At 38.3% G+C, this 24,247-nt stretch overlaps 2 protein-coding genes across 4 annotated transcripts; both read right to left on the reverse strand.

Moving 5' to 3' along the window:
• Positions 1-521: 521 nt before the first annotated feature.
• On the reverse strand, positions 522-4,853 carry LOC104586922 (uncharacterized). 2 transcript variants are annotated; one of them, XM_010244317.3, is made up of 5 exons: positions 4,572-4,845; positions 4,292-4,427; positions 4,111-4,178; positions 3,906-3,992; positions 522-1,841 (listed from the first exon to the last, which is right to left on the reverse strand). In XM_010244317.3, the coding sequence occupies exons 1-5, from the start codon at positions 4,740-4,742 to the stop codon at positions 1,764-1,766; spliced, it is 540 nt and encodes a 179-aa protein (XP_010242619.1). In that variant the 5' UTR covers positions 4,743-4,845; the 3' UTR covers positions 522-1,763. The 2 variants fall into 2 exon arrangements, with proteins under 2 accessions (XP_010242619.1, XP_010242618.1); XM_010244316.3 differs by lacking the exon at positions 522-1,841 and adding an exon at positions 3,587-3,812 and having other exon boundaries at positions 4,572-4,853.
• Positions 4,854-12,503: 7,650 nt separating this feature from the next.
• Positions 12,504-23,969, reverse strand: LOC104586921 (serine/threonine-protein kinase D6PKL2). Of its 2 annotated transcripts, none has more exons than XM_010244314.3 (3): positions 23,521-23,969; positions 20,704-22,723; positions 12,504-13,489 (listed from the first exon to the last, which is right to left on the reverse strand). In XM_010244314.3, exons 2-3 carry the CDS (start codon positions 22,509-22,511, stop codon positions 12,640-12,642), a joined length of 2,658 nt encoding a protein of 885 aa, XP_010242616.1. In that variant the 5' UTR covers positions 22,512-22,723; positions 23,521-23,969; the 3' UTR covers positions 12,504-12,639. The 2 variants fall into 2 exon arrangements, with proteins under 2 accessions (XP_010242616.1, XP_010242617.1); XM_010244315.3 differs by having other exon boundaries at positions 20,704-22,500; positions 23,521-23,892.
• Between the last annotated feature and the right edge of the window lie 278 nt (positions 23,970-24,247).

Genomic DNA, 24,247 nt, shown 5'->3' on the forward strand with positions numbered 1-24,247 from the left:
GTAGTGTCCTGTGGGTAGTGTTGGAACAGATCAAGTCTAAATACATGGGAATTCGACATTATTACATATCAAGAGACCTGGATCTGCTTCCATCTAGGCATCTAGCTGCTCATTTGGTTATTGACTGGCTTTGAGTACAACGTTTGCATCAACTTTTTGAATGAAAATTTGTTTCCCATTTTGAATGCAACATGTTTTGGAAATCATAATTGTCGTTATATGAATTCACTTCAGTTCGACCAAAAAAAAAAAAATTCACTTCAGTTCTGTGTTTACACCTTTAACAAATACAGTCTTCATTTCTAGATGAAAATTTGCAAACTGAGCAGTTGCAACTTAAAAATTTTACTCCAAAGTTGGATTTCCAAGAATCTGAATTATATTAATGCGTGGTTAATGGCCTTGTGCTCCATTCTCCACCAGTGTTTTTTTTCAGGTGTGGGGAGTGGGGTTGCTATGAGAAGGAGAGGAAGGGAGTGGTAAACGAATTATCAGTGGGAAGTAATAAAAAATTTTGAATTGCAGCAATCTATCATTTGAACAAAATTCATTCATCATGGATCAATGTACAATGCGAAATCTTAAGTTCCATTGCTCAAACATAATGGAATCAAGTTCCAACAGTAGGTAAAATTAACCAAAATTCAAAGTGAAGCCCATATAATTTGCTCTTGAGATTACATTCAACATAAAGCATTGTACAAAATGGAATTTAAGCCAATTTTATACTATTCAGTAGTGGTGATCATTTCTAGCCTAGCCTAGGCCCAATACTTCCAGTGCGACCCAGGCCTGGACAGCCCCGCAATACATGTAATATATAACATACATGAATATGTTTTGTATTTTGTATTATACATTTTATATAAATATTATTATGCGACAGCATTATATATAATATTTCATATTCCATAAGATAAAATATAAAGAAGTTCAATTTGCTTTTGAAGACCTTTATCTTAAGGTTCAACTGTTCATAACTTATTTTCATTAGATAACTGTTATTAAATAGATGAACGCAAGGCTTTCATTTTTTATAATTCATCAATGTGAGACCTTAAATATTAGGTTCATAACTTAAATAGTTGAACGTGCAAGTCGACATTCCATATCCTACATCAATGAATTGTAAAAATAAAAGCTTTGCATTTATCTATTTAACAATAGACAACCGTGCAAGTTGGGAAATCATGCACCATAACACATGGCCACCTAATTTGCACAATTATCTATTGTTAAGTAAATGAATGCAAATCTTTCATTTTTATAATTCATCCATGTAGTACCTTCAATGTCAATTAACACACCTAACTATTTAAACTTGTTCATTTCAACAAAGATGTTAACAATTTAACATTCAAGATCTCACATTGATGAATTATGAAAATGAAAGCTTTGTATTAATTTATTTAACAATAGTCAACTACGAAAAATAAGCCATGAAAGGTTAAACGCTAAAATAAAGGTCTTCAAGTTTTACTTTACAAAATATAAAATATTATACAACATATGTTTTACATATCACATAACAAAATTTATATAAAATATATAACATAATATAATACAAAATAAAACACAAACATGCATGCTTTTAATATATAAAGTATATTAAAATATATATAATATATTGCAGGCCAGGCCAGACCCGAGTTGGGCTTTAAGCATTGGACCCATGCCCAGAAATTTCCGAGCTAACTCGAGCCAGGCTTCCAATCTGGGCTGCAAATGAGCACCCCTAACATGCATACTCTTAATTAGAACTATTATGGTAAAGTATGACTGTTCTCTGCGAGGATGCTGTCTAACAATGATTCACAAGCATCTTCCAGTATATCTAAGACCTGCCATAACACCACAAATTGGAAGTAAATTGTTTGAGTATTAATGGCATGACGAATAAAACAGTAGAAGTGAAATTGCTAATATGAAAGACAACCAATTTAGAATAAAACTCATAAAACTTGTCCAGGAGCTATCACTATAAAATCTGATTTTACTCTATTTATGTTCTTCCAATGGATTTCTAAGTAACATAAACAAAATTGCATACTTGTCAAAAAAGCATAAATAAGTTGGAAAAAAATAATAACAATATTGCATGCATTGCTCTATTTGGCCATTACCAAAAGAACCGATTTTACTCTATTTATGTTATTCCAAAGGATCTCTAAGTAACACAAATAAAATTGCATGCTTGCAAAAAATATAACAATGATAATAACAATCTCAGGCTGACAGGCATGAGAACAAGGGTTCGAATCTGAGAGCAGCCACTTTGTGCTAAAAAATGCCAAAGGTCAGGTCCGCATCTAGTCCATCCCTCCCAAGAACCTAGATGGGGGACCAACGTTGGGCAATGCCCTTTTGTGTTGTTACTTTTTTCACCCTTTTACTGTCATCTCTCAATTATTATACAACGACTGCTTGACTTCCCATATAGATAGACCAGAAACAAAATCTCTTCTGTGAAACATTGCAAAAGTTGCCAGCCATTGAAACATGTCTCCATGGAATCTAATTTGAGCTTATGCAACCATTTTTTAAATGTCACGTGAGGCTTGTACTAACTTGAATGCTTTCAAGTGGGGTTTGCAATAATGGTTCTAAAACTATAGACTTCAGGCACCACTCAATCTTATTTAACCCCACCTATTGGCATAAACCTTCGGGCTAATGGGTCTGTTTAAATCATTCCCCCATCTTTTCTCTTCACTAAAATCTATCATATTAAAAAGCATAGTGGAGAAAATTGCTTAAGAAGGCGAAGAATTAGTTCAAATTATTAAATCTAAGGTCAAATTATAATAATAACCTGAACTGGCTTGGTAGGATAACTGCGGGGAAAATGGTTAACCTAATTGGATGGAGAACATTGGAGCAGCTCAAGCTTACATGGGGTTTATTGTAATAACCTTCTTGTCCTAGGGTTGTCTTACATAGGTAATAGGTCTTACTGTAATTTTGGATCGAAAAGATAATAAACAAGTCGTTTTGGTTGGGTCAAATGGGATGCAAATGGGATGGTGGATACCCTAGCAAAACAAGGGACAAATAGATCTTCATTGTACTGGGCAGAATTGTAACTAGATGCTGGAGATTGCAGTTTAGATGAATGTCCCTCTGCAATCTTTATCTATTGTAACTGAATTTCTCTGTTATTAATGAAAATTTTTTGCTGATAAAAAAAAAAGATAATAAACAAGTCTTTCAAAAGGAACCAGGTACAGCAGCACAAGCCTACAAGTATATAATGCTCCTATGAATTACATCAGTTTTATCGTTATTCGAAGTTTCAAACTAGTACTCCAAGCCAAGGGCATATTTTCATATTCAGGCATATGATGATGGTGCACAGGGATAACAAGGTCTTGTGCAAGAAGCACACTTACAAGTACAAATTTATTTATTTATTTATTTTCCACAATCTACCTACGCAACATGAGCTTTGCAACATTCACAATTTCAACCAAGTAGGTGCCATGTGCTTATAGATTGACAGAAATGGATTAGTCGCTTGATATTGAGATAATAAAACATCAGAAAATAACACATTACAGCGACCTGGGGATCTGAGATGGAACCTGATATTCCATCCACTCCTTCCTTAAATAGTCAAATGTTGCATGATATTAGAGAGAAGTCTCTGTTTTTAGATTCGGTGGTTTGGTCATTCATTAGCAGAACTTGTAATCAACAGGCCCATGATCTGCCCATCATGTCTTGGTCAGTAAAAGGGGAGTAGGTTGGCTGTTTTCCTTCTGATGTTCTGAACCTATTGTATACTCATCCTTTTCTTGTTTAATGAATTTCCACTGGTTTACCCAAAAAACTATCTTAGCTTCAAAATCTTGTATTAGTCATAAGATGAATTCATATAGAATGGTAAGGCCAAGTTAGTGGTTTACCTTCTCAAAACCTTGAGGTCCCCCATAGTAAGGATCAGGAACTTCGGTTTCATCATGCTTCTTACAGTAGGAACACATTAACCTAACCTGCACTACCGTGAAACAACAAAACGAATGAGTAACAAGTTTCTTAACTTGATAAGACAGTTACCAGGAAAAAAAAGATCAAGTAATCCAAACAACAAAATTAACCCATTAAGTTAACCTTCTTATTAGCATCATCTGGAAGAGGTTCCTTGGATTTCCTCCTATTAAATGCCTTTAATATATCCTCTGCAGACACAGAAAATAAAATAGAAGCCAAAAAATCGCTACTAAATGCCATCCATGCTAAAGAATTAGGAAAATGAATACAGAAGCAAATGTAATATTTGATAGTTCATTACCTCTGTTTTGCTTATCCATGGCAAGAATAAGATCGAAGTCTCTTAAATCAGATGGCCTTATCGGCCTCGAGATGGAAGTTATCTCAATCCCACGCCTTTTGGAGGCTGCCCTCATCCGTGGATCCGCTTGGTTACCCTTAACAATTTCGATTGTTACAACAACACTATTAAATTCCAAACCGCTCTCTCCTCCATCGAACAATTAAGTAAACATAAAATTGTCTCTTGATCAGCGTGAATCAAATCAACAATTCTAACAAAAACAGACAAAGTAAAGTACCTCATGGTAGTTGATTGTACCGGCAGAGTCGATGTTGAATTTGGAATCGATCCCTCGTTTCTTGACGATATCTCTGAAGACGGCCTCCGCAGCGGGGCTTCTGCAGATGTTGCCGAGACAGACGAAAAGAACAGAGAAAGGTTTAGTCTCTGTTGAAGGCGTGGACGCCATTGCTGCAGAAGGACGCACTCCCGCGATGGATGCTTAGAGGAAGGGAAAGATTAGGGGGTCCCAGGCTACCAGCCTCTGGGGGCAAAGCGGGAAATGCAAACGAGTGTGCCAGTGTGGTGGCAAATTTGTAAATATGGTCCAACAATAATCGTTGCCACTTGCGGCCTCTCTTTCTTATCAAATCAAACAAAATGAAAAGAAAGAACGAATTGAAGCTAGGGCTTCTTCTCTGCCGATGTTCACTCAATCAAAATTCTATTTACTGAAAAAGATTTTTTTTTTTTAATGTGTTGTAGGTTCTTTTTTCTTTTTCTGTTATGGTCTTTTGTTTGTTGTTTTGCTTATTAAATTCAGTTTTCACCAAAATGTAAAACCCCCTCAAAATGTAAAACCCTACCCTCACCTTATCATATGCTTTCCAAATTCTAACAATATACCAGGTTAGGGTCTTAGGGAGGGTTGGGTTTAGCCTAATATCATATCCGGTTCATGCCCATATGGGTTGTAGAATTCCAAAACCTGTCCCTACCCAATATTTGTTATTCAATCAAACCCAACCCATTGACAACCCTAGGGATCATACCAGCTCCAGTCCTTGAATTGTGACTGTGTCAAAATTTTGGGCTTTCTAGGGTGAAAACATTTATACAGCCCTAATTTTGTTCCTTTTTTCTTTTGGCTGCTTTTGTAAATGCGGACCGGTATAAAACTCCATTCCCAATTCAAATTTATTTGTGGTGTAAATAAGGATGGGTGTAAAACTCCACTCCCGATTTGTATTTATTGGCATTTGAATGGAGTGTAGTTTTATATCATAAATCAATGTACAGTTTTACATCGATAATTGATATAAATACAACATCGATAAAATTGATATAATATTTACATAAATAAATACAACTATTAATAAATTTTAAATGATGGTGTTAAACTCCATCGATGGACTTTTATGCTGCGTCTGGAAATGATGCAAATAAGTGTGAATGCAAATATATAGTGTAAAACGGTCCATAAAAATTGCAAAGTTGGGTTAGTTTGGCATGGACAAATTTACCTTCTTACAAAACAAACTTTTAGTTGTAATGGATGCAAACACCAATTCCAATAAAGCATATGCTTTTTTTATCAAAAGCCCACTTGAATGCAAATTTACTTCTTTTTAGGGAAAATTCTTGATAGGTACCCTATACTTTAGGTCGAGTGCCAATTTAGTACCCGAACTTTAAAACGTGACAATCTAGTACCGAACTTTCATTTTACGACGTTTTAATACCTGGCATTAACTCACCATCAGTTAGAAGACAAAAATACTTAATTACCCATCAACTATTTCGAGCAATGCATGGATTCCCGATCGAAATGACAAAAATGACCCCAACTATAATTTCTCAGCAAGTGGGACCAACTGTTCACACTTGCAGTTACCTGAGATTCCAAAAACCAACTCCTCACACCGGTGATGTCAAGCAAATGCACTGCTGGAAAAGTTGAAATCAACACTTGAACATGACCCCAGAAAAGTTGAAATCGAAGAAACCAGTGTCATTTCCGGAGAAGACGACTCTTGTTGCGGGCGTCGGAAACAAGAGTCTTGTTTCCCTTCCCTAAATCAGAATGAGATACATAATTTGTTTATCAAGGGGAACAAGAGTCTTGTTTCCCTTTCCTAAATGAGAGTCTTGTCATTGGCGCCGGCACCGGTGTTTGAATCCTTGCGGGTTCCTGGATCGTTCAAACATGTTACATTTTACAATTTTCCTATTATGTGTTTCCAATATATTATTAAAAATCCAGTCTCTCTGTTAAATCCTTTCTGGGTCCTGAAGGATTTTGGGTCCCTAAATCAAAGTGTTGTTGCTAGCGCCAGAAACAAGAGTCTTGTGTCCCTTCCCTAAATCAGACTCTTATGGAAGAACTCTCACTAGACGTAAACATGAAAGAACTTTGATAGGAGTTACGGGGCTAAAGAAGTAACTAAGGACCCGTTTGGCATGTCTTTCAGTGCGGTCTTTCGGTTGTTTACAAGCTGGGAAGACCAAAAATCAATCTATTCCCGTCTGACACATGGAAGATCTAGCCGCCAAAAGATGGGGCGCCGGAAAGACGCAAGAAGCCCATTTTGGGTTGATTTCGAGAAGCTCCAAATGAAGCTTCTCGCGTCTTTCGCATTTTAATCACACGGAAAGACCCAAAATGATGCACGGAAAGACGTGCGTGTCTGCCAAATGGTCTTTGGGCTGCCCATATCTTATGTCAAAAGCTCAATGCATCTTTTGATTGTCAGAGCTACAAGATCTTCTAAAAAAGACTTGCCAATAAATAATGAGGAGGCTCTCAAGTCTCAACCACTGACGAAGCCGTTTGTTTCCTTGAACCTTTCTCCCCTTGATAAACAAATTAAGTTAGGTTATTAATAAAGAATTAAGAATTAATTAATCATCTTTTGAGAACTTAAACCCAACTTGCTATTCTATCCATCATCTTACGTATGTATTCTGTTGTTCGACAGTTGTATGCCCTTAGCTCCAATCAGATTGATGTACTTATGACATTTATTGTAAATGAATAAAGTACATATTTGATTCATGTTATAGTAGTGTGTTTCTGTGTAATACCCTTAAACTGGACACATAATGAGCCTCGTGTTAGTTTAGAATGTTCACAGCCATTGGATAAGTCTGGGGAGATTTATCCTGCTAAGGCTGACACTGGTGTGCCACCAAGTGTTGGGGTGGCCTGTCTCAGCTGCTAAGATGAAACCTGAGGTACATGCAGTGTAGGTTTACTTGAAACCCTGAACCGGACCAGATTTTCAGTATTGCCCTGGACCTTGGTGATTAGTGGGCAAAACCGGAAAGTTACACCTAACCCCTAGACTCAATTATGATACTGCACTAGGTGTCAGATTGGGCTGTCTTTGATATGTCAATCAGTGAGATCCTTAGAGGGGGTCAAAACTTGGGTATGTTGGGACAGTCCGAGAATTCATCTGAGTGGGTGTTCATAGTGACAAGATCAGCCCCTTTGTCGGACAAAGATAATGATCGGGGATGTACTCTCTCTGATGGAAACCAAGACTGCCAGCAGTCGATTTCAATCGTTGAGAGTTGTTTTGTAAAATATATTTTATATATGGATATAATATATATATATATATATTACGGTTTCAAAATGTTTGCAAATGTTTTAATTCCTGGGATCAAAGTAAGCAAAGAGTGCAGCATTGTTCCTTGCAGCCGAGGGAGAGGTCCTCTCTTGTCGGGCAGTGTATGATCATTATGGGCTGAGAGGTTAAGTGTAAGACCATTGAGGGTAATACCTGATGGGCTAATCTTTCATTTGCCCACAATCCCTGGGTGTTACAAGGTGGCTTGGCCCAGGGACCACTTAGTGTAAGTGTTGGGCCCATAGAATCCATGTGATGGGCTTAGGGGGTTCACTAGGCTTTCTAGTGAATTCGGCTATGCCTTGTAACAAAGGCTAGGTCGAATATTTGTGGCTGATGTGTAGATCAATGCTTGGGTCCCACGCCATACAAGGAAGCCCAACTAGGCAACAGTTTGTAAGGCTAAGTGAGCACATATACGTATTGGGCATAAAGCTCATTTCGAATTGGGCTGATTTGATCAGTCAAATGAAGGGGCGGATCTGAGATTAGATTAGCAGATAGGATAGGGTTTTACCCTATCCAATTAGAGAGTCCAAATCTGAATATAGATTCAGATCTGGAAACCTCCTGATAAGATTAGGAGAGGGTTGATCTAATCTGCAGATTGGATAAGGGTCAGCAACTCCTAATGGGATTAGGAGCTTATCCTTTTAAGGTTATAAAAGAAGGAAGGGGTGGCAGCCTTTAAGAGATCACATTCTCACCTACAGAGAAGAGATTACAGAAGAGAGAAAACAGCTTCTAGTGAGACTGCGCTGATTTCTCCCTATCGTCGCCGCCATTGCCAGTGCATCTCCACGACAGTAGGAGTGATCAAGATTGGATCTTGATATCAGTCCTTTGTGAAATGGCTGATTGGAAGTCATGCTCACGTGCCGTCCAGCTGATTCTTGTGAAGGATCTGGTTCTTTGGAAGAACACTGTTGATTCTGCTCCAACCTACACTATGCCATTTCAGTGGGAGCAGTCTTTGGTTCCTACCTTGGGCATGAACACCTCCATTGGGAGATAGGGTTCAAGATTGATCCTTGAAAATGCAGATTTTCTAAAACAGGGAATGTGATTCCTAGATGAGGGGAGAGGAAATTTTTGAAATTTCACCGAACCTACCTGCAGGGTTCGGCCATCCATAGATGGATCTCTCATCCATTCACTTATGTATGTATTCTGTCCAGAATTTATGGAATTCTCCCTAAATCATAACATATGCTTCTGGGTTATTTTGCGACAAAGAAACAGTAGAACATTTTCAGATCAGAATTGTGCGTGGTTCTGAAGCTAAACCTTGGTCCCACCATCTCTAATGCCTCTGGCAAGATGGTTATAGATGAAGTCTGTGCGCAGTTCTGGAGTGGAGTCCATATGAAAACTCCATCAAAACTGTGCACGGTTATAGATGAACAGATGTTGGGGGAGTTGGGGGAGATAGATGTTAAGGGTGAAGCTTACCACCTTTCTTCATTGTTCCTTCAGGGGCTGCACGTGAACAACCGAGTCTCCTCTCCTCTGTCGTTTCTCCAACTGAGTTTGAAGAGAAAGGGATGGAATGGGCGTGCTTGGAATGAAGAGAAAGTTTGGAGTTGAGTGAAGTCTCCTCTCCTCTCTCGTTCGTTCAACCCAGATTGAAGTCTAAAGGGGAGTTGAGTGAAGTCTCCTCTCTTCTCTCATTCGTTCAACCCAGATTGAAGAGAAAAGGGGATTAGGGAAATAGGAAGGAAAAAGGGTGAAATGATTCGTATTTTTTCATAAAGGTTAGTTTTGGTATTTCAAAAATATTTGACCCACACCTGATATCACGTGATGGTATTGACAGACGGTGAGTTAACGTTGGGTACTAAATCGCCGCAAAATGAAAATTTGGGTACTAGATTATCGTGTTTTAAAATTCGGGTACTAAATTGGCACTCGGCCTAAAGTACAGGGTACCTACCGGGAATTTTCCCTTCTTTTTATTGATGTGCCATCTTATTATCAATGTAAATATGCATTGGTCTTTCATTTGTCAATGCATAAATGTAATATTGCCAAATACAAACAAAAGTGAACCAGAGCAAATTTACCTTGAACTGAGATTTACACTCCATTTGCATTGTTTCCAAATGCAGCCTTACACGCAAACAAACGCAACCTTTCTTACAAATGCTAAAAAGTCTGAGAACTCCACAAACTATTCTGATAGTATGATACGACTTTGTGTATCATCTTTTAACGGATGTTAGGCCTTGTTTGATGATTAAGTACTTGTTAAAAAGTTTGAAAACTCCACATACTATTCTGATAGTATGATACGACTTTGTGTATCATCTTTTAATGGATGTTACGCCCTGTTTGATGATTAAGTACTTGTTAAAAGTTAACAACCACTTAAGGTTGTTTGGTAACCCACTTTTCAAAATCACTTATTATGTTTTTAAACACTTATTAGGGTGGGGATGTTTGGTAAGCTACTTTCCCCATAAATGTGTATATTGATACAAATGATAATTTTACCCTCCATTGTAGATTACTCGGATCTCTCCCTCTCCCTCTCATTTTCTTCACCGGAACTATAGATTGGACAATAGAAAGACTCCTCCGATTAACAACCTTCACAAAATTCTCGGATTCCCATTTTCACCTCATCTAGCGCAAAAGAGCACATGCTTCATCAGGCATGTGCTGATGGGTATAGTCAGATATCAAGAAAGTCCACATAACCGCATATTTCTCCGGTATTTCACCAAACAACCGGTGGGCCAATGCCACATTACTCGTTCGAACATATAGATTAATGAGTGTATTATATAGGAATAAATTACCGACAAACCCATTCTTGATGATTTGAGAATGGAGTCGCTCAGCATCTTCAAGATTAGAAGAACCTTCACACTGACGAACTAGGCACTCGTATTTTTCAGAATACGAAAACAAATCACAAACGATTATTCACTTGGAGCTGGTGAAGAGGTCAGAATTCAAAAGCATAATCGAGACTTTTTGTACCAGTCAATTAACTTCTGCAGTAGGATCAACAAAGACAGTGAGGTTTCAAAACTTTGGTTATGGATTTTCAAATTTACAACATTTTCTGCTGGAACAGATGAAGAAGTTGAAAGGCTAAGATTGTTAGGATTCAGATTTGGTTTTAATATGAAAGTGGGTGTAAGAAACCTGCAAATCATAGTAAGGTAAGCAGAGAGGAATTGTTCATGGTTGCCGCGCCTTTTTCAATTTGGATTGGTCGACCATTGATGAGCTCAGGCAGGCCCAGCCTTCTTGGCTAGTCGCACTATCTCAGTTCTCTCCCAAAATTTGCAAGCTCAAGTTGGTTTATACTAACCCGATTTTTAACACCCAAATTTGTCGATGGACCTACAATCAAACGCCGTTGCTGCCTGTTGTTATAGGGTTCCGAATGGAAGAAGAAGATGATAAAATCGAGTGAAGATAGTTTTGTCATTAAAGAAAAAATAGGGACAGGTTTATCCCATTCAATGAAGAAGCACTTCTTCAAAAAGTGCTGGAAAAAAAGCCACATCCATGTCACTTTTTTAAGTATTTTTTTTAATAATTACTTCTTACCCTCTTTTTTACCAAACACCCATAAGTACTTAAAAAACCACTTAATGTGTGGTCCCATGTCTTAAAAGAAGTACTCGTTTAAATAAGTACTTCTTTTAAGTGTTCCCAAACAGGGCCTTAGTCCATTTGTGGAATTAACACTACTTTAGAGCAACAAAAAAACAATCAGAGCAAAGTAATATAATTAACCAATGTAACGCATTCAGTGGGTTACTGGGTTTTGGGTTTTTTTTTTTATTTTTGTTTTTTGAAAATTTACTGTGTTATAAATTGACCGCTTGACCTGAACGATTGAACCACTGACCCATTTACCCAAAAGGAAGAGACCGGCTTCAGTCAGGGCAAATCTATGCCCTCACCGTTCTAACAGCCTTTCCCAACCTTACATTGGGAATATCTTCACATGATATAAAGAAAATAAGTATGATCAATACAAGGCAAGGCAGTAAAGGCTGCCCGAACAGAATTTACCCCGACTGAAGCTGAACTCGGAAGGGAAAGGGCTAATAATTAATCCTAAGTCAGATTCAATCCAAATCCAATGTAATCCGATTTGATGACGATTGGATGCGCAAACGAAACTGTTCCATTCCAAGATGAGTAGTCACAAAAATGAGTATCAACAGTCCTTATGAATGAGATAAGGATTCTAGGGCCGAACCAGAGGGGAGTAAACCAGTGATTCAAACAATTCCTCGCCCATGCTCACTCTAGTACAGTAAGACTAAAATTTCAAGTTCAACCTGTCAGCTCATTTGAAAACCTGACAGATCTATTTATCGACACTAGAGTAATGTCGCTGTTAATAAGCTAACGAGATTTGCTATTTCTTGGTCACCCCCCCCCCCCCACAAGCTTTCATTGCTACCTCTCTGGGGCGAGCTGGCGAGCTTGTAACTATTTGTTTGATGAATGAATTTTAGCCTGATAGCCTCTAAAAAAGAAAGAGAAAAACTGAACGCTTAAAAGAACTCCCTCACCTTCGCTCTTTCTTTTCCTTTTCATTTCAGGCCCAAATTATCATACACGCATTGACGCAAAGCTTCCCGCGAACTTTATATGCTAAATTTACACTATAAGCTCCGTTATCAATTACAACCAGGAGCAGCTTTTATGGAGACCCAGCAAATCAAACAGCTCACAAAGTAGAGAGGTCAGAGGACCATGCTAGAACAGTTCAAACTCCAGATGCTCACCTGAAGCCTTGAACTCCAAACACTTGCTCTCCTTATGGGAGGCCAAAACTGGAACTCCGAGATCACTGGACTTTGGCAGCTCCGGTGGGGTGGTACACCGTATTAATGCCCAATTCAAACCCTCGAAGAATGGGTGCTGCTTAATCTCAGCTGCCCCTTTTACCGACCCCAACCGATTCTCTGGCTCCTTTATTAACAGCCCTCTTATCAGGTCCCTCGCCTGAGAGCTCACAATTGGGCCTTCGGGAAACTTGAGGCTCTGTGTCACTACATTGGCCAACGTCTCCTCGTTTCCTGGACCCTTGAAAGGCGTCTTACCAAATAAAAGTTCATAGAGAAATATTCCAAATGTCCACCAATCAACAGCACTTCCATGACCCTCTCCTTTGATTATCTCAGGGGCCAAGTACTCATGGGTCCCAACAAAGGAGTTGGAGCGTGCACTAGTTGGCTCTGCCACAAGCTGTGGCAGTGGGCTGACCTGGGCTGCCAAATCAGATTTTAGTTTCCTGTTCTTTGCCGTGGTAGATACAAGCCGAGGTGAGAAGCATGAGACTTGGGCCCAAGATGGCTGAAGGCAGAAAGGATCGATGCAATGGGATTCGGCACACGGACCTGAAAACCTTTTCGTGGGCTCAATGATTGATGAAGAGGATCTAAGAAGTGTTGGATTCACGGCGCATCTCAATGACAAGTCAAAATCTGAGAGCATGATGTGACCATCTTCTCTAACTAGAATGTTTTCTGGTTTCAGATCTCGGTAAACAACCCCAAGCATGTGTAGATACTCCAACGCAAGGAGGACTTCTGCAACATAGAACCTGCAGAGATCATTGAAAGAAATTAGTGCCAAAAGGAGAGAATATCAGAAAACAAGGATGAGAATTAATAATCATCAGTCTTGGTATATAGTTTCTTGAAAGACCAGAAAAGAATTCGTCATGGGTAGCTATTCTCACAAGGAGCTTTCTTGAATTGCTTTTGTTAAATAGTCATCGTGTGCTGAACTTTTCTGGCACGTGCAACGCAACCACCACCCCAACACCGAATTTGATAGAGAAGACACTAAAAAGAGCATGGAGAACTTCCAGGTCTGTAATGTGAAAATGACCCAGTAACACTGCAAAGGCATAGGAACATTCTTGATCCCCAACTCATTTTGTCTTTTAGGCTTAAGATATATTGGATCTCTTGGAAGCTACCAATTTTTCACTCTCCAACTAGTGTGTGTTTATATTTCTAAGCTTATATACTTTTTAAGCCTTGAAATGATTTGGAAATTTTCATTTCAAGTTTAAATTGTAAATAGAGTAACTCATGACTAGGAATCAAGAGTCTAAAAACCAAAGTATTTGTTATAGCAAAAATTTATTTCTTTGGTGAAAGGATTCAAATATAAGAAAAGGAAATTATGATAGTAGACAGCAGGACACACAAATGGGCAGTGACAAACCTCAAAGTAGCCAGCTACAAGACAAGTAGGATTTGTCACATCTCATATCAGGCCCAGAAGCTCACCATTAGGCCAATTCACTAGGTAAAGCATTGGGAAGCCTAAGCATTGACTGAATGAGAAGTTGAGAACTGACATGCCAAGGTGTAGGGGTATCTCATAATTTTTAACATTTATAAGGACTATTCCTGTATTTTAAAGCCACCACACCATGGAGGCATGGATCACCATCAGTCTCACTCTTCACATCAAGAGAAGAGGACGTCTAGGACCTTCTATGAGGTATTGAGGACCAACCTAAGCTCTAATCACTATAAAGATCTTTTGTGACTTTAATGCCATCTTCTACCTCTTTTTTTTGTACTTAATAATACACACTCCAATTGCTTATTGAAAAATGAAAACCAATGAGGCCAAAAGGCAAAAGGATTATTCAGAGAGCTGTCTCAAGTGCACTTCAACGCCATATAGGCCAAGGTCTTCAAACTGAAGACCTATAATCAAAGTTAAATTTTTGTTCAAATCAGAAGAGACCACAAACAAGGGCATTCCAAAGAATAGTGTTTCTAAAGAGTCCCCCAAACACACACACACAAAAAAACATCTGGATAAAAATGATTAAATGATTTAAAAGCTTTGTTAAAACGTGGACTGTTATGGGCTGTTTTTATTTCTTTTTATTAGTGCTGTCATATCAGCTGGGCCTTGCTAATTTTATTCTTTATTAGATATGTCTTGAAGTGCACCTTCAGTGTTGTATAGGCCAAGGTTTCAAATTGAACACCTATCAAAGTTGAACTTTTGTCCAAATCATAAGAGACCACAAGCAAGGACACCCTAAAGAAATAGTGTTTCTAAAGAGGACCCTAAAAGAAAAGAAAAGAAAAGAAAAGAAAGAGGTCCCTAAACAAATCCCATGATGATCTTGACAAGAACATCCTCCTATGAATGATAAAACATCTTGAGTAACCGCCTTAAATCTCAATAGCAAAACTGCAATGAAGAAAGAATCTGGCAATTCCCATATGTGTTGCATATCAGAGAAATGGGAGGGGGAAAGACACCACTCTTTCTCACAATATAGTGTATCACGGGCATACTTTTTGTTGGCAGCTAATAATTCAACTGAAATGTGGAAATGCAAGAAACTAGGATTTGGTCTCCACTTCGGCTTCAGTTGAAATGTGAAAATAAATAATTCAACTGGAACCCTTAGAAAAGAACATAGAAGGTACCAATTAAAATAAATAAATAAATAAAGGGAAGCATTTCCCAAACTTGAGGAAAACAAAAATGAAAACAAAATTATAGACAATTTCAAATTTTAGACTGTCACATGCAAGACAACTTGCTATATGCTATTTATTTTATTACAAATGGCTGTTGTGGTTACTTAATAAATCTTTAAACATGTATTGGCATTTATTCTGTCACTTCTGCATCTTGCATCTTGTGTGGTTCATCTTTTGGGCCTAGCAATTAAGACTACGTCTCCAGAAATCCCCATTGTTCTTGTTTTGGAGATTGAGTGACTTTATATTTCCTTTCTTGGTTCCTATCAATGAATTTTCAAGTCATTCAGAAACAAGATTAAAGAAAAGAACTACTTTCGCTGATTAAAAAAAAAGCACTACTTTCTAATTTTGTTAGTGTGAGTGTGTGACCCTTTTTTCTGGTGGTGTGAAGCCAACCATGACAGTGTGGCAGTGCCCAATTCATGCAACTCATCAATCCTTCCATAATTCCATGAATCAACAATTTTTTTCCTGATAATTTGTCTTGTTTAACTTCATTGCTGCAGCCAGCTGTATGGTCATGAATGTAAACAGTCAACTTGATCTTCCCTAGATTTGGAGTCCTTAGCCTTTGTCCCCTGCCCCTACCCCTAGTCCCTCTTTCTGCCCCCAAACAAGAGGGGCTAGGGGCAGAAAGAGGGGCCGTACAATCCTCATTAAGACTGCCCTTTTTTATGTTTGAAACCCGTCTTAATGATCTTGATTTTGTGATTGTTCACAAGTCATTTGCCTCCTCATTAGCAATGTAAACATCCATTGGAATTAAATGTTCATACTTGATGTAATTTTCCAGGATTCCCTCTAGAAATGGAAGTCTGCAAGAGCTCCTGCTCCTCTCTCCAACAAGACATCCAAACAACAGAATACCAAAATCCCTATCCCTGTAGCCCATGGTTATTTTATCATAAGAACAATGAAAAAGATGTTATTCATGATGATCAGAAGAAACTGCAAACAGCATGAGCTGACAACAAAAATAACAGTACAAATTACAAGAATAATGATATTGATAACCCAAACCCAAGCATGGAGCTCCTGTGACAATTCAGGTCTATTAAACCATCTTTACTTTAGCTAGAAAATCTGCCAAGACACTGAATGCAGTATTCATGGTTGAAGCTAATGCCCTGGCCTCCTTAATCAAGAACTTGAGATTCAACAGTTCCTCCACTGGAGAAGAAACCCAATCAATAATCACCAGATAGTCACCTTTGACCATGAGTACCTTCCATGCCGAGGAGTGAGGAGTAACCCGGCTTAAGAGTTCAGACCTAACAGCAGTGCCATTAACCTACCCTAAGAGAGTTCCTTCACCTATAGGGCCTGCAGTTCATAAATAAGACCAGCATAATCTTTAAAAAACCTACCTATGCCTAATATCAAGGATTTTCAAGAGCACACCCATCAAAACTAAACTAGATTCTCACACTGATAGGACCAGCCCGTTCTTGAAAAATAAACCTCCTGTGTGGGGCAATAGATCATCAACATCTAAAAAACGAATCGGCCGATACACCTTTGAATTCATCTTTGGTGGAAATCCAGTTTGCAACTTTCACCTCAATGAGATCAATAAGGATGACCTCTCATTTGCTGTTATGAGTACAAGCGGGCGTGATTGGCACTCGGTCCTCCCAAAAATTCATGGGGTTCCCTTGATACAGCTTAGCTCTATTTAAACCTTCCCTAACAAGAGAATCAGCTAGAGAGTTTTCTGATGTCTGGACCCATTTGCACATAAAATCACAAGCCAAAATATAGAAGTCAGCCTGACCCTACTGCTCAAAACAAAATGAAAATTACAGAGGCCTCCCCTGTACTTTGGAGGTGTGACACTTAGCCCCCCATATGTTTTTTGTGTGGCAATTAGCCTTTTGTACTTTCATATCATGACAAGTAGCCCTTCGATCACCATTTTGTTAAGGGAACAAACTGAAATAAACCCACATGCATGTCATGTTCATCTTTAGACATTTCTAAAATCCTAAAATGTCCATATCTTGCTTTTGAGGACAATTTTGTTCTTTACCTATTTGTACCCATTTAATATTATTGAAAGAGATCTTTCCTATCATCATCTTCTAACCAAAGATATAGAATACTGAATTCATGTCTCAAGATCAGTCCACTAATCTTGAAAATCCAAATGATGTGCAATGGTTTCAAATAATCTAGGCAATAGAAGTTGTATAGCAAACATTGAATTTGAACCTTACCAAAATTTGAAAAAAAAATGTAAATGGTGTACTGAATTAACCCAAAGATCTGAGACATCAAAGTGGTCTCTTAAGACCAGTGCATTAATCTCAACCATCCAAATGATGTACCAACATTTAACTACTCTAGGCCATCCAAAAGATGTACAAAATCAACAAAAAAGAATCTAGGCTATCAAAGTGACCTCCTAAGAGCAAAGATTTTTTTTAATAGTCATAACTGTTAACTTTATAGATATAATAAAGAGCAAGGTTCAAAGTTATCAATACACCCAATATGCATGAATGTGCATATCGGTGTTTTGATACTATAAAACACTATTTTTTAATTTTTTTATTTTGAAATTTTCTTGGGGTTATTCATAAAAAAAAAAGAAATTTCCTTGGGAGTTGATGTATAAAAACCTAAGTTTCTGGAAAAGCCTTAAAAAAGGTGTTTCGGTCAGCTCAAGATACAATGAGATATGCCTGATATGGAGTGTATTGTGTCAAAATTTTGAACCTTGATGAAGATGTTGTATAAATAGAATGCCAAAAAAACCTGGCAGCCCCTGTCTACCAGCCTCCTTACACCCATTTAATTGTACATGCTAATCCGCAGCTGAGTTACCATTTTTACCTCCCCCCCCCCCAATACATTAGTCATGTTTACTCCTTGTTTAGCTAAACCGTCTCCCAAGCCATTTCCTCTTCTTGGAATCCATTGAATCTGCGCTCTTATCTCCCCTAGTATCTTCCTTACATCTCTTAGAATGCTTCCATATTTCCATGGGCCTGGATTGTTATTTGATAAGCATTTCACAGCTTTGCAGGAGTCTCTTTCCACCAAGATATCTTTGGGATTTATTTAAGAAGCAAGCTTTAAACCATAGTGGGGAGCCAACATCTCAGCCTTTACTGCATCATCCCCTTGTTCTATAAAACCTAAGTAATCACCCCATCTCCATCCCTAATCACTCCACAATGCCTGCTCTTCCAGAATTTCCTAGTCTTCTTCCATCGAAGTTAAATTTGAGTTGGTTCGAGTAGGGGGCTGTGATAAGCATTTCAAAGCTGCTGACCAAAGAGCAAAAATTTAATATTGGCCATCCAAGCCATATACCAAGATTTCAACTAATCTCAGGCATTCAAGTAAAGCACTAAAGTTTCATAAATCTAAGCCAAAGAAAGTGATGTAACAAATAGGCCAAATATTTGGACCATCAAAATGACCTCCTAAGATCTGCAAACAATCTTAGCCAACCAAATTATGTACTGAGCACGGTTCAAAGTATCGAGACACCTTTGTGTATCGGCAGAGGTGTGTCGGTACTTTAACCGACATGTCTTATATTTTTTTAGTTTTTTTCTTTTACAAATTTCAGTTTCAAATATATATATATATATATATATATATTATTTAATAAAAAAAGAGTTTGTAAAAACACCTGTTTACAGGTGTATTGGGGCTCAAAGATACGACACGCCCCATATCGGGCATGATACTTTGAACCTTGGTACTGAGATTTCAACTAAATTAACCTATCCAGTTAAGGACCAAATCAATCCAAAGATCTAAGCCATTGAAATGGTCTCCTGAGATTAGTGGATTAATATCTACCATCTAAGTGATACCAATAGCTCAATTAATCTAGACTGTCTTGATAACGTATCAAATCAACCCAAAAGTCAAAGCCATCATAGTGGTCTCCTAGAGAAATAGATTAGTCTTGCCCATCCAAAGCTATGTACCAAATTAAACCAACAATTTGTCAAAGTGGTATCCACAAATGAATAATGGATCTAAAACACTAAGTGATGTTCTGGAATTTCACATAGTAGAATATATATTCTGTTGTTAATCAAAATCAGACATCACCGCCGTCTTGCTGTTTGGTAATTTCTAGCAATATCTGGGGTGGGGTGGGGTGGGGTGTGGGGGGGTTTGACATTATATGAAAATAAATACCAGGGGCTAAATGTCACACCCCCCCCCAAAAAAAAAAAAAGTACAGGGAGGTCCCTGTAATTTACCCCCAAAATAAAAGGGAAAAACACTATAGGCATATATCTGCAGTCATTTATAAAAGCCTGACCTTCTCCAGATCCTCTTGGTCCTTTGGTGTCTGAATCCAACTCCTAGTAATCCATCTAATTCACAAAGATAATAAACCAATCTCCTTGAACTTTGACAAATCCTATTGCTCCTCCATCCATCTAATAACATTGGCAGAATCACCTTCAACTGCCAACCCCCCCCCCCAAAAAAAAAAAAAACTTCATTCCTTGCTGAATGAGATCTTTATTTATTTATTGAATGGTGATAAACTAATTTCATCAATAAAAAGAAAAGCTGAGGGAGAGATTTCCTCATCAGTAACATACAAGGCTACAAAAGACAAACAAGGAATTCGAGAAAAAGATCATTATCCCGAAGATCATTTCTCTTCTATTGAGTTAAACTGAGAACGGCTTTGCCAGGTCAGAAAGTTAATTAGAGCCTATAATAGAAAATCTTCATAGCCATATGTTTGTAAAGCTTGTAATAGGCCCTTTTCTGTGTGTGTCCATCCCCTACCTACATCATATGTTTGTAACCCCCCCCCCTCTTGTTTTACTTAATGAAAATAATTTCACATAATCACAACCCTAATGCCAATGAGGAGTACAACCACATTAAATTCGGTCGAATTTTCAACAACGATAAGGTTAGAGAAAGCCTGCGAGGTGCTGCCATCTAAACTGAGGAAGACCGCACCTATCCCATCCTGTCTTTAGTTGCCAGTGGAGCTTCCATGAAACTGCAGCTCAGCTAACCCTTCAATCTAAGGAAAATACGCTGCTCCAGAAGGGGAAGGACTATGGGAGGATTGAAGTTCTGAAATTATAGCTATAGCTTTAATATTTGAAGCCTCTAACAATATAAAGAATTCCCAAATTTTGAGTATTTGGTATGGTATACTTGATAACTAGAGCATGTTGTTCATTTATATGCATCATTTCATGTGGATACAACATATGACCTTTATTAGGGAATGAAAGCAAATTAGAAAAAAAGTGCCAAATGTAAAAGTTCACTTTTGGTTATCTACCTGGCTGCTGATTCAGAGAAACTCCTGCTTGGTTGCCTCTGACGAAGAACGTGAAGATCCCCACCTGGACAATACTCCATTACCAAGCATGAGAGTTTATCTGTTGTAAAATGGGAATATAAGGTAGGGAGAAAAGGATGGTCCAACATTTGCAATATTTCCCTTTCAGTTTGAGCCCTTGGCATCTTTTTCCTGCTTTCCAGAAATTCATTATCCATGACCTTCAAAGCAAATAGGCAATTTGTACCAGTTAGCTGAGCAAGATAAACTGTCCCTATGTCCCCACAACCAAGCCTTTTGTGCAGCTTGAAGTGCCTTAACCCTAAGCCTCCATACCGCATCTGAACATGACGGATGGCTTCCCATCTAAGGTCCTTTGACATATGAGGCCTGTTGCCTCCGGAACTAGAGGCACTCAAATTGCTCTCCTCACTGATGCTGGTGCTACTGCTGTACTCACCAATGCTACTTTTTGAGCTTTGTGAGAACTCCCCCTTCCCTTTTGATCTTGAGCTCTCATTGCCCTTCGGACAAACTGTTCTGTTTCTGTTACACGTATTTGAATTGAAATCTGGTTTAGTTGCACTGAAATCTACTTTACTCGAATTGACCTCAGTGCTGCGACCAGTACTGCTGCATGCTGGAGAAGCAGATTCTTTGCTTACATTATTCCAGGAACAGTTGTGAGTCCTGCAAACCAATTTACTTGTACTGGGACCCAAATCACTGTCAACTTCATTGCATGTATTAGAACTACTAGAGGCAGAAGTTGTAACTTGATCCCCTTTCTTCTTAACAAATTTCTTGTTTCTTAAGATTGGCTTGATGACTAAGCATGGACTGGTGCTAGTGGAGTTGCTTATTTTACTGCCAGTACTAGAGCTAGATGGAGAAGGTTCTGTTTTCCGCTTGTCCTTCTGGCCCAGCTGTGGCTTTGAAATTTTTCTGCCAACCTCTTTGGAGACAGGAACAATTTCCTCTATTTCTGAAATTTTATTACCAGTATTAGAGCTAGATGTTGGAGGTGCACATTTCAACTTTCCCTTCCGATCCAGCTCTCCCTTTGAAGTTTTACCCCTGACCTCTGTTGATTCAGGAACAATCTCATCTTGAGATGTTTGTACCAGTGTTACTTCTGCTGTGGTTGCAACTGCAAATTGAGGTGAAGTATGAACATTTTTGTTCGATGCTTTTGTCCCTAGTGTTTGCTCAGATTCAGATACTTTCTCGGATGAATTTGGTGTGCTTTTCTCTGGCACAAGGGAGATTTCTAGCAAACTCCCCTTGCCTTCATTTAAGGAAAGACCAGATTCACTTGCCTCAACCACAACTGCTCTGTACAACCTCTTGATCGTTCCAGCTTCTGAAACCACAGATGCTGGTTTTGATAACCGCTTCATAGCAGCTAATTCCGCTTTCTGGGAAAGGCATAAACCCCTTAATGCTTGTTTTAGAGACACAGGCTCTGAAATTCCAATTCCTGATGCCTGAGATAACCCAACTCTAATGGGCTTTTTTAAGGCATTCCTCTGTGAAGGGCCTGTACCTTTCTGGAGTGATAAACCCAAACCCCTTGTTGAGGCTTTGAGGTCAATTGCCTCAAAAAGTCGATTAAGATCATCCTCCAGAAAATAATTGCGCCTGGACTTAATCATGAGATTCTTTCCATCTATGCCATCAGCTTTAAAACCTGAGCTTGATGGGTTAGCTCCTCGATAACACTGAACTGAATCTGATTCTTCCTTAAATTCAACAATTTCACATGTACCAGGAGACGGACCTATCATCTGGGGATACCTATTCTCCATTGAATTCAATCAAATAAAGGAACAATTCAAAAGGTGGAATAAGGCTTCGCAAGTTCATATTAGCCCATTTCTAATGAACTCTTCAGAGATAAAGGAGCACAGATATTAGAAAATAAAAAACTACTATATTTGGTTTCTCTATCATAATGAATCCAGTACACAAAAACCCTGTCCAACCGCTTTCACTCACTTCAGCATATACCATCCAAGTCCTGTCATCATCAACGTGATTCAGATAAAAAGAACCTGAAATCTAATCTCTATTAAACAGTATAAGTTATCCATTTGCTTGAAAACAAAATAAACACTAAACAATAATTTGAGATTTACGTACAAGAGCAAGATTCTTACAACAATCAAGCACTCGGTAAGGCTCCAATGCCAAGCCAACTCAAACAAAGGATCCAATCAGGCGACAGGCTAGACACTAGTTTGTAGAGAATAATATAGTAAAATCATTCCCCAATTAAAAAGAAAAAAGAAAAAACATTTCCTAATTGCTTTATAGGAAAAAATGTGGATCACTAGGCAAACAGCACAATCTTTACTCCGTTAACATCATATCCGTGTACTTAAACCACGAAGAATTTTATCAGGACTTGAACTTGAACACCGATGCATAAAGCAAGTCATCAAGTGCTTGCAAATTCCTCAGACCAGCTCAGGCGAAAAGATTGAAAGTTCACAAAAAAAAAAAAGTACGATTTCAAACACAACAAAAAGGAACGTCAGCAACGACAGCAGCCTCGCACTAACTCACACCACATGAATAAGAATCGAACTGATAGAGCTCGAAACAAAATTCATAAAAGAAAGAATAACAAAACGAGGAACAAATATGTTCAGTAAATATCAAAATGAAAATAAATAAAAGAAAAAAGACTCAATCAATACATAGAAAAAATTAAAGCTACACCAAATGAGTTCAGACGGGAAACACTCAACAGTAGATCAGTAAAACAAAAAATATGTATTAATCAGAAAAGAATAAGAAGGATTCTACTTCTACCTGTAACGAATTCAGAACCGCCAGCTACAGGATCCGAGTCGATGATCTGCTAAGTTAATGAGCAAATGTAAGGAGAAAAAATGTACAAAAACGCGAAAAAATCTCAAGTTTTTGGAGAGGTACGGAGAAGTAGGGCTCGAATCTCTGATTTTCAGGAGAGATGGTGACGAGAGAGTGAATGAGTGATTATGATGAGGATTCAGCTTCAAAGTTGGAGGAGACAGAACAGGATTAGGGCACGAGAAGAAGTTTAAAGCGAGAACAGAGGAGGAAGAAGGAAGAGAGGAAAAGCGAAAGCGGTGAAAATTTGCACTTCACGAGGATTTTCACCAGTCCTCTTCTCTCTGTTTCTTTTCCTTCTTTTCCCAACAAAGCAAAAAAAATGGCGGAAAAAACAAAAATAAATTAATTATTATATTAATAAAAAGAAAAAGAGGAGGAGTCAGTGACTCCGCTACGATCATTTAGGTGGATCTTGCGTTTACTAAACTACCATCATTTTGAGTTTTTATTACGGCTATGCCTGTGAAATAATTATGAGATTGGGTGGTCTTCAGGACCATACTAGTACTATAGTCCTTAAGCCTGCACCTTTCCGGATTAAAATTTGAAACGACCCGCATTCCGATGACCTAGGATCCGGAAAAAAGGAGATTACAGTCCGGATTGTTGATTGTTACTCAAATCACTTCATAATTAATGTAGAAAGGTAGTTTAAATGGGGATC

The sequence above is a fragment of the Nelumbo nucifera genome, chromosome 2 (assembly GCF_055504915.1).
Source record: "Nelumbo nucifera cultivar China Antique chromosome 2, China Antique-T2T, whole genome shotgun sequence".
NCBI lineage: Eukaryota > Viridiplantae > Streptophyta > Magnoliopsida > Proteales > Nelumbonaceae > Nelumbo > Nelumbo nucifera.

Excerpts from the sequence above, each read along its gene's own strand:
- LOC104586922 (XM_010244316.3), bottom strand. The coding sequence starts at position 4,742 with ATGGCGTCCACGCCTTCAACAGAGACTAAACCTTTCTCTGTTCTTTTC. Across the intron at positions 4,179-4,291 it reads CATGGATAAGCAAAACAGAG|AGGATATATTAAAGGCATTT; the intron begins GTAATGAACTAT and ends CTGTGTCTGCAG. Across the intron at positions 3,813-3,905 it reads GACCTCAAGGTTTTGAGAAG|TGGAAATTCATTAAACAAGA; the intron begins GTAAACCACTAA and ends TGGGTAAACCAG.
- LOC104586921 (XM_010244314.3), bottom strand. The coding sequence starts at position 22,511 with ATGGAGAATAGGTATCCCCAGATGATAGGTCCGTCTCCTGGTACATGT. Across the intron at positions 13,490-20,703 it reads TTCTCTGAATCAGCAGCCAG|GTTCTATGTTGCAGAAGTCC; the intron begins GTAGATAACCAA and ends TGATCTCTGCAG.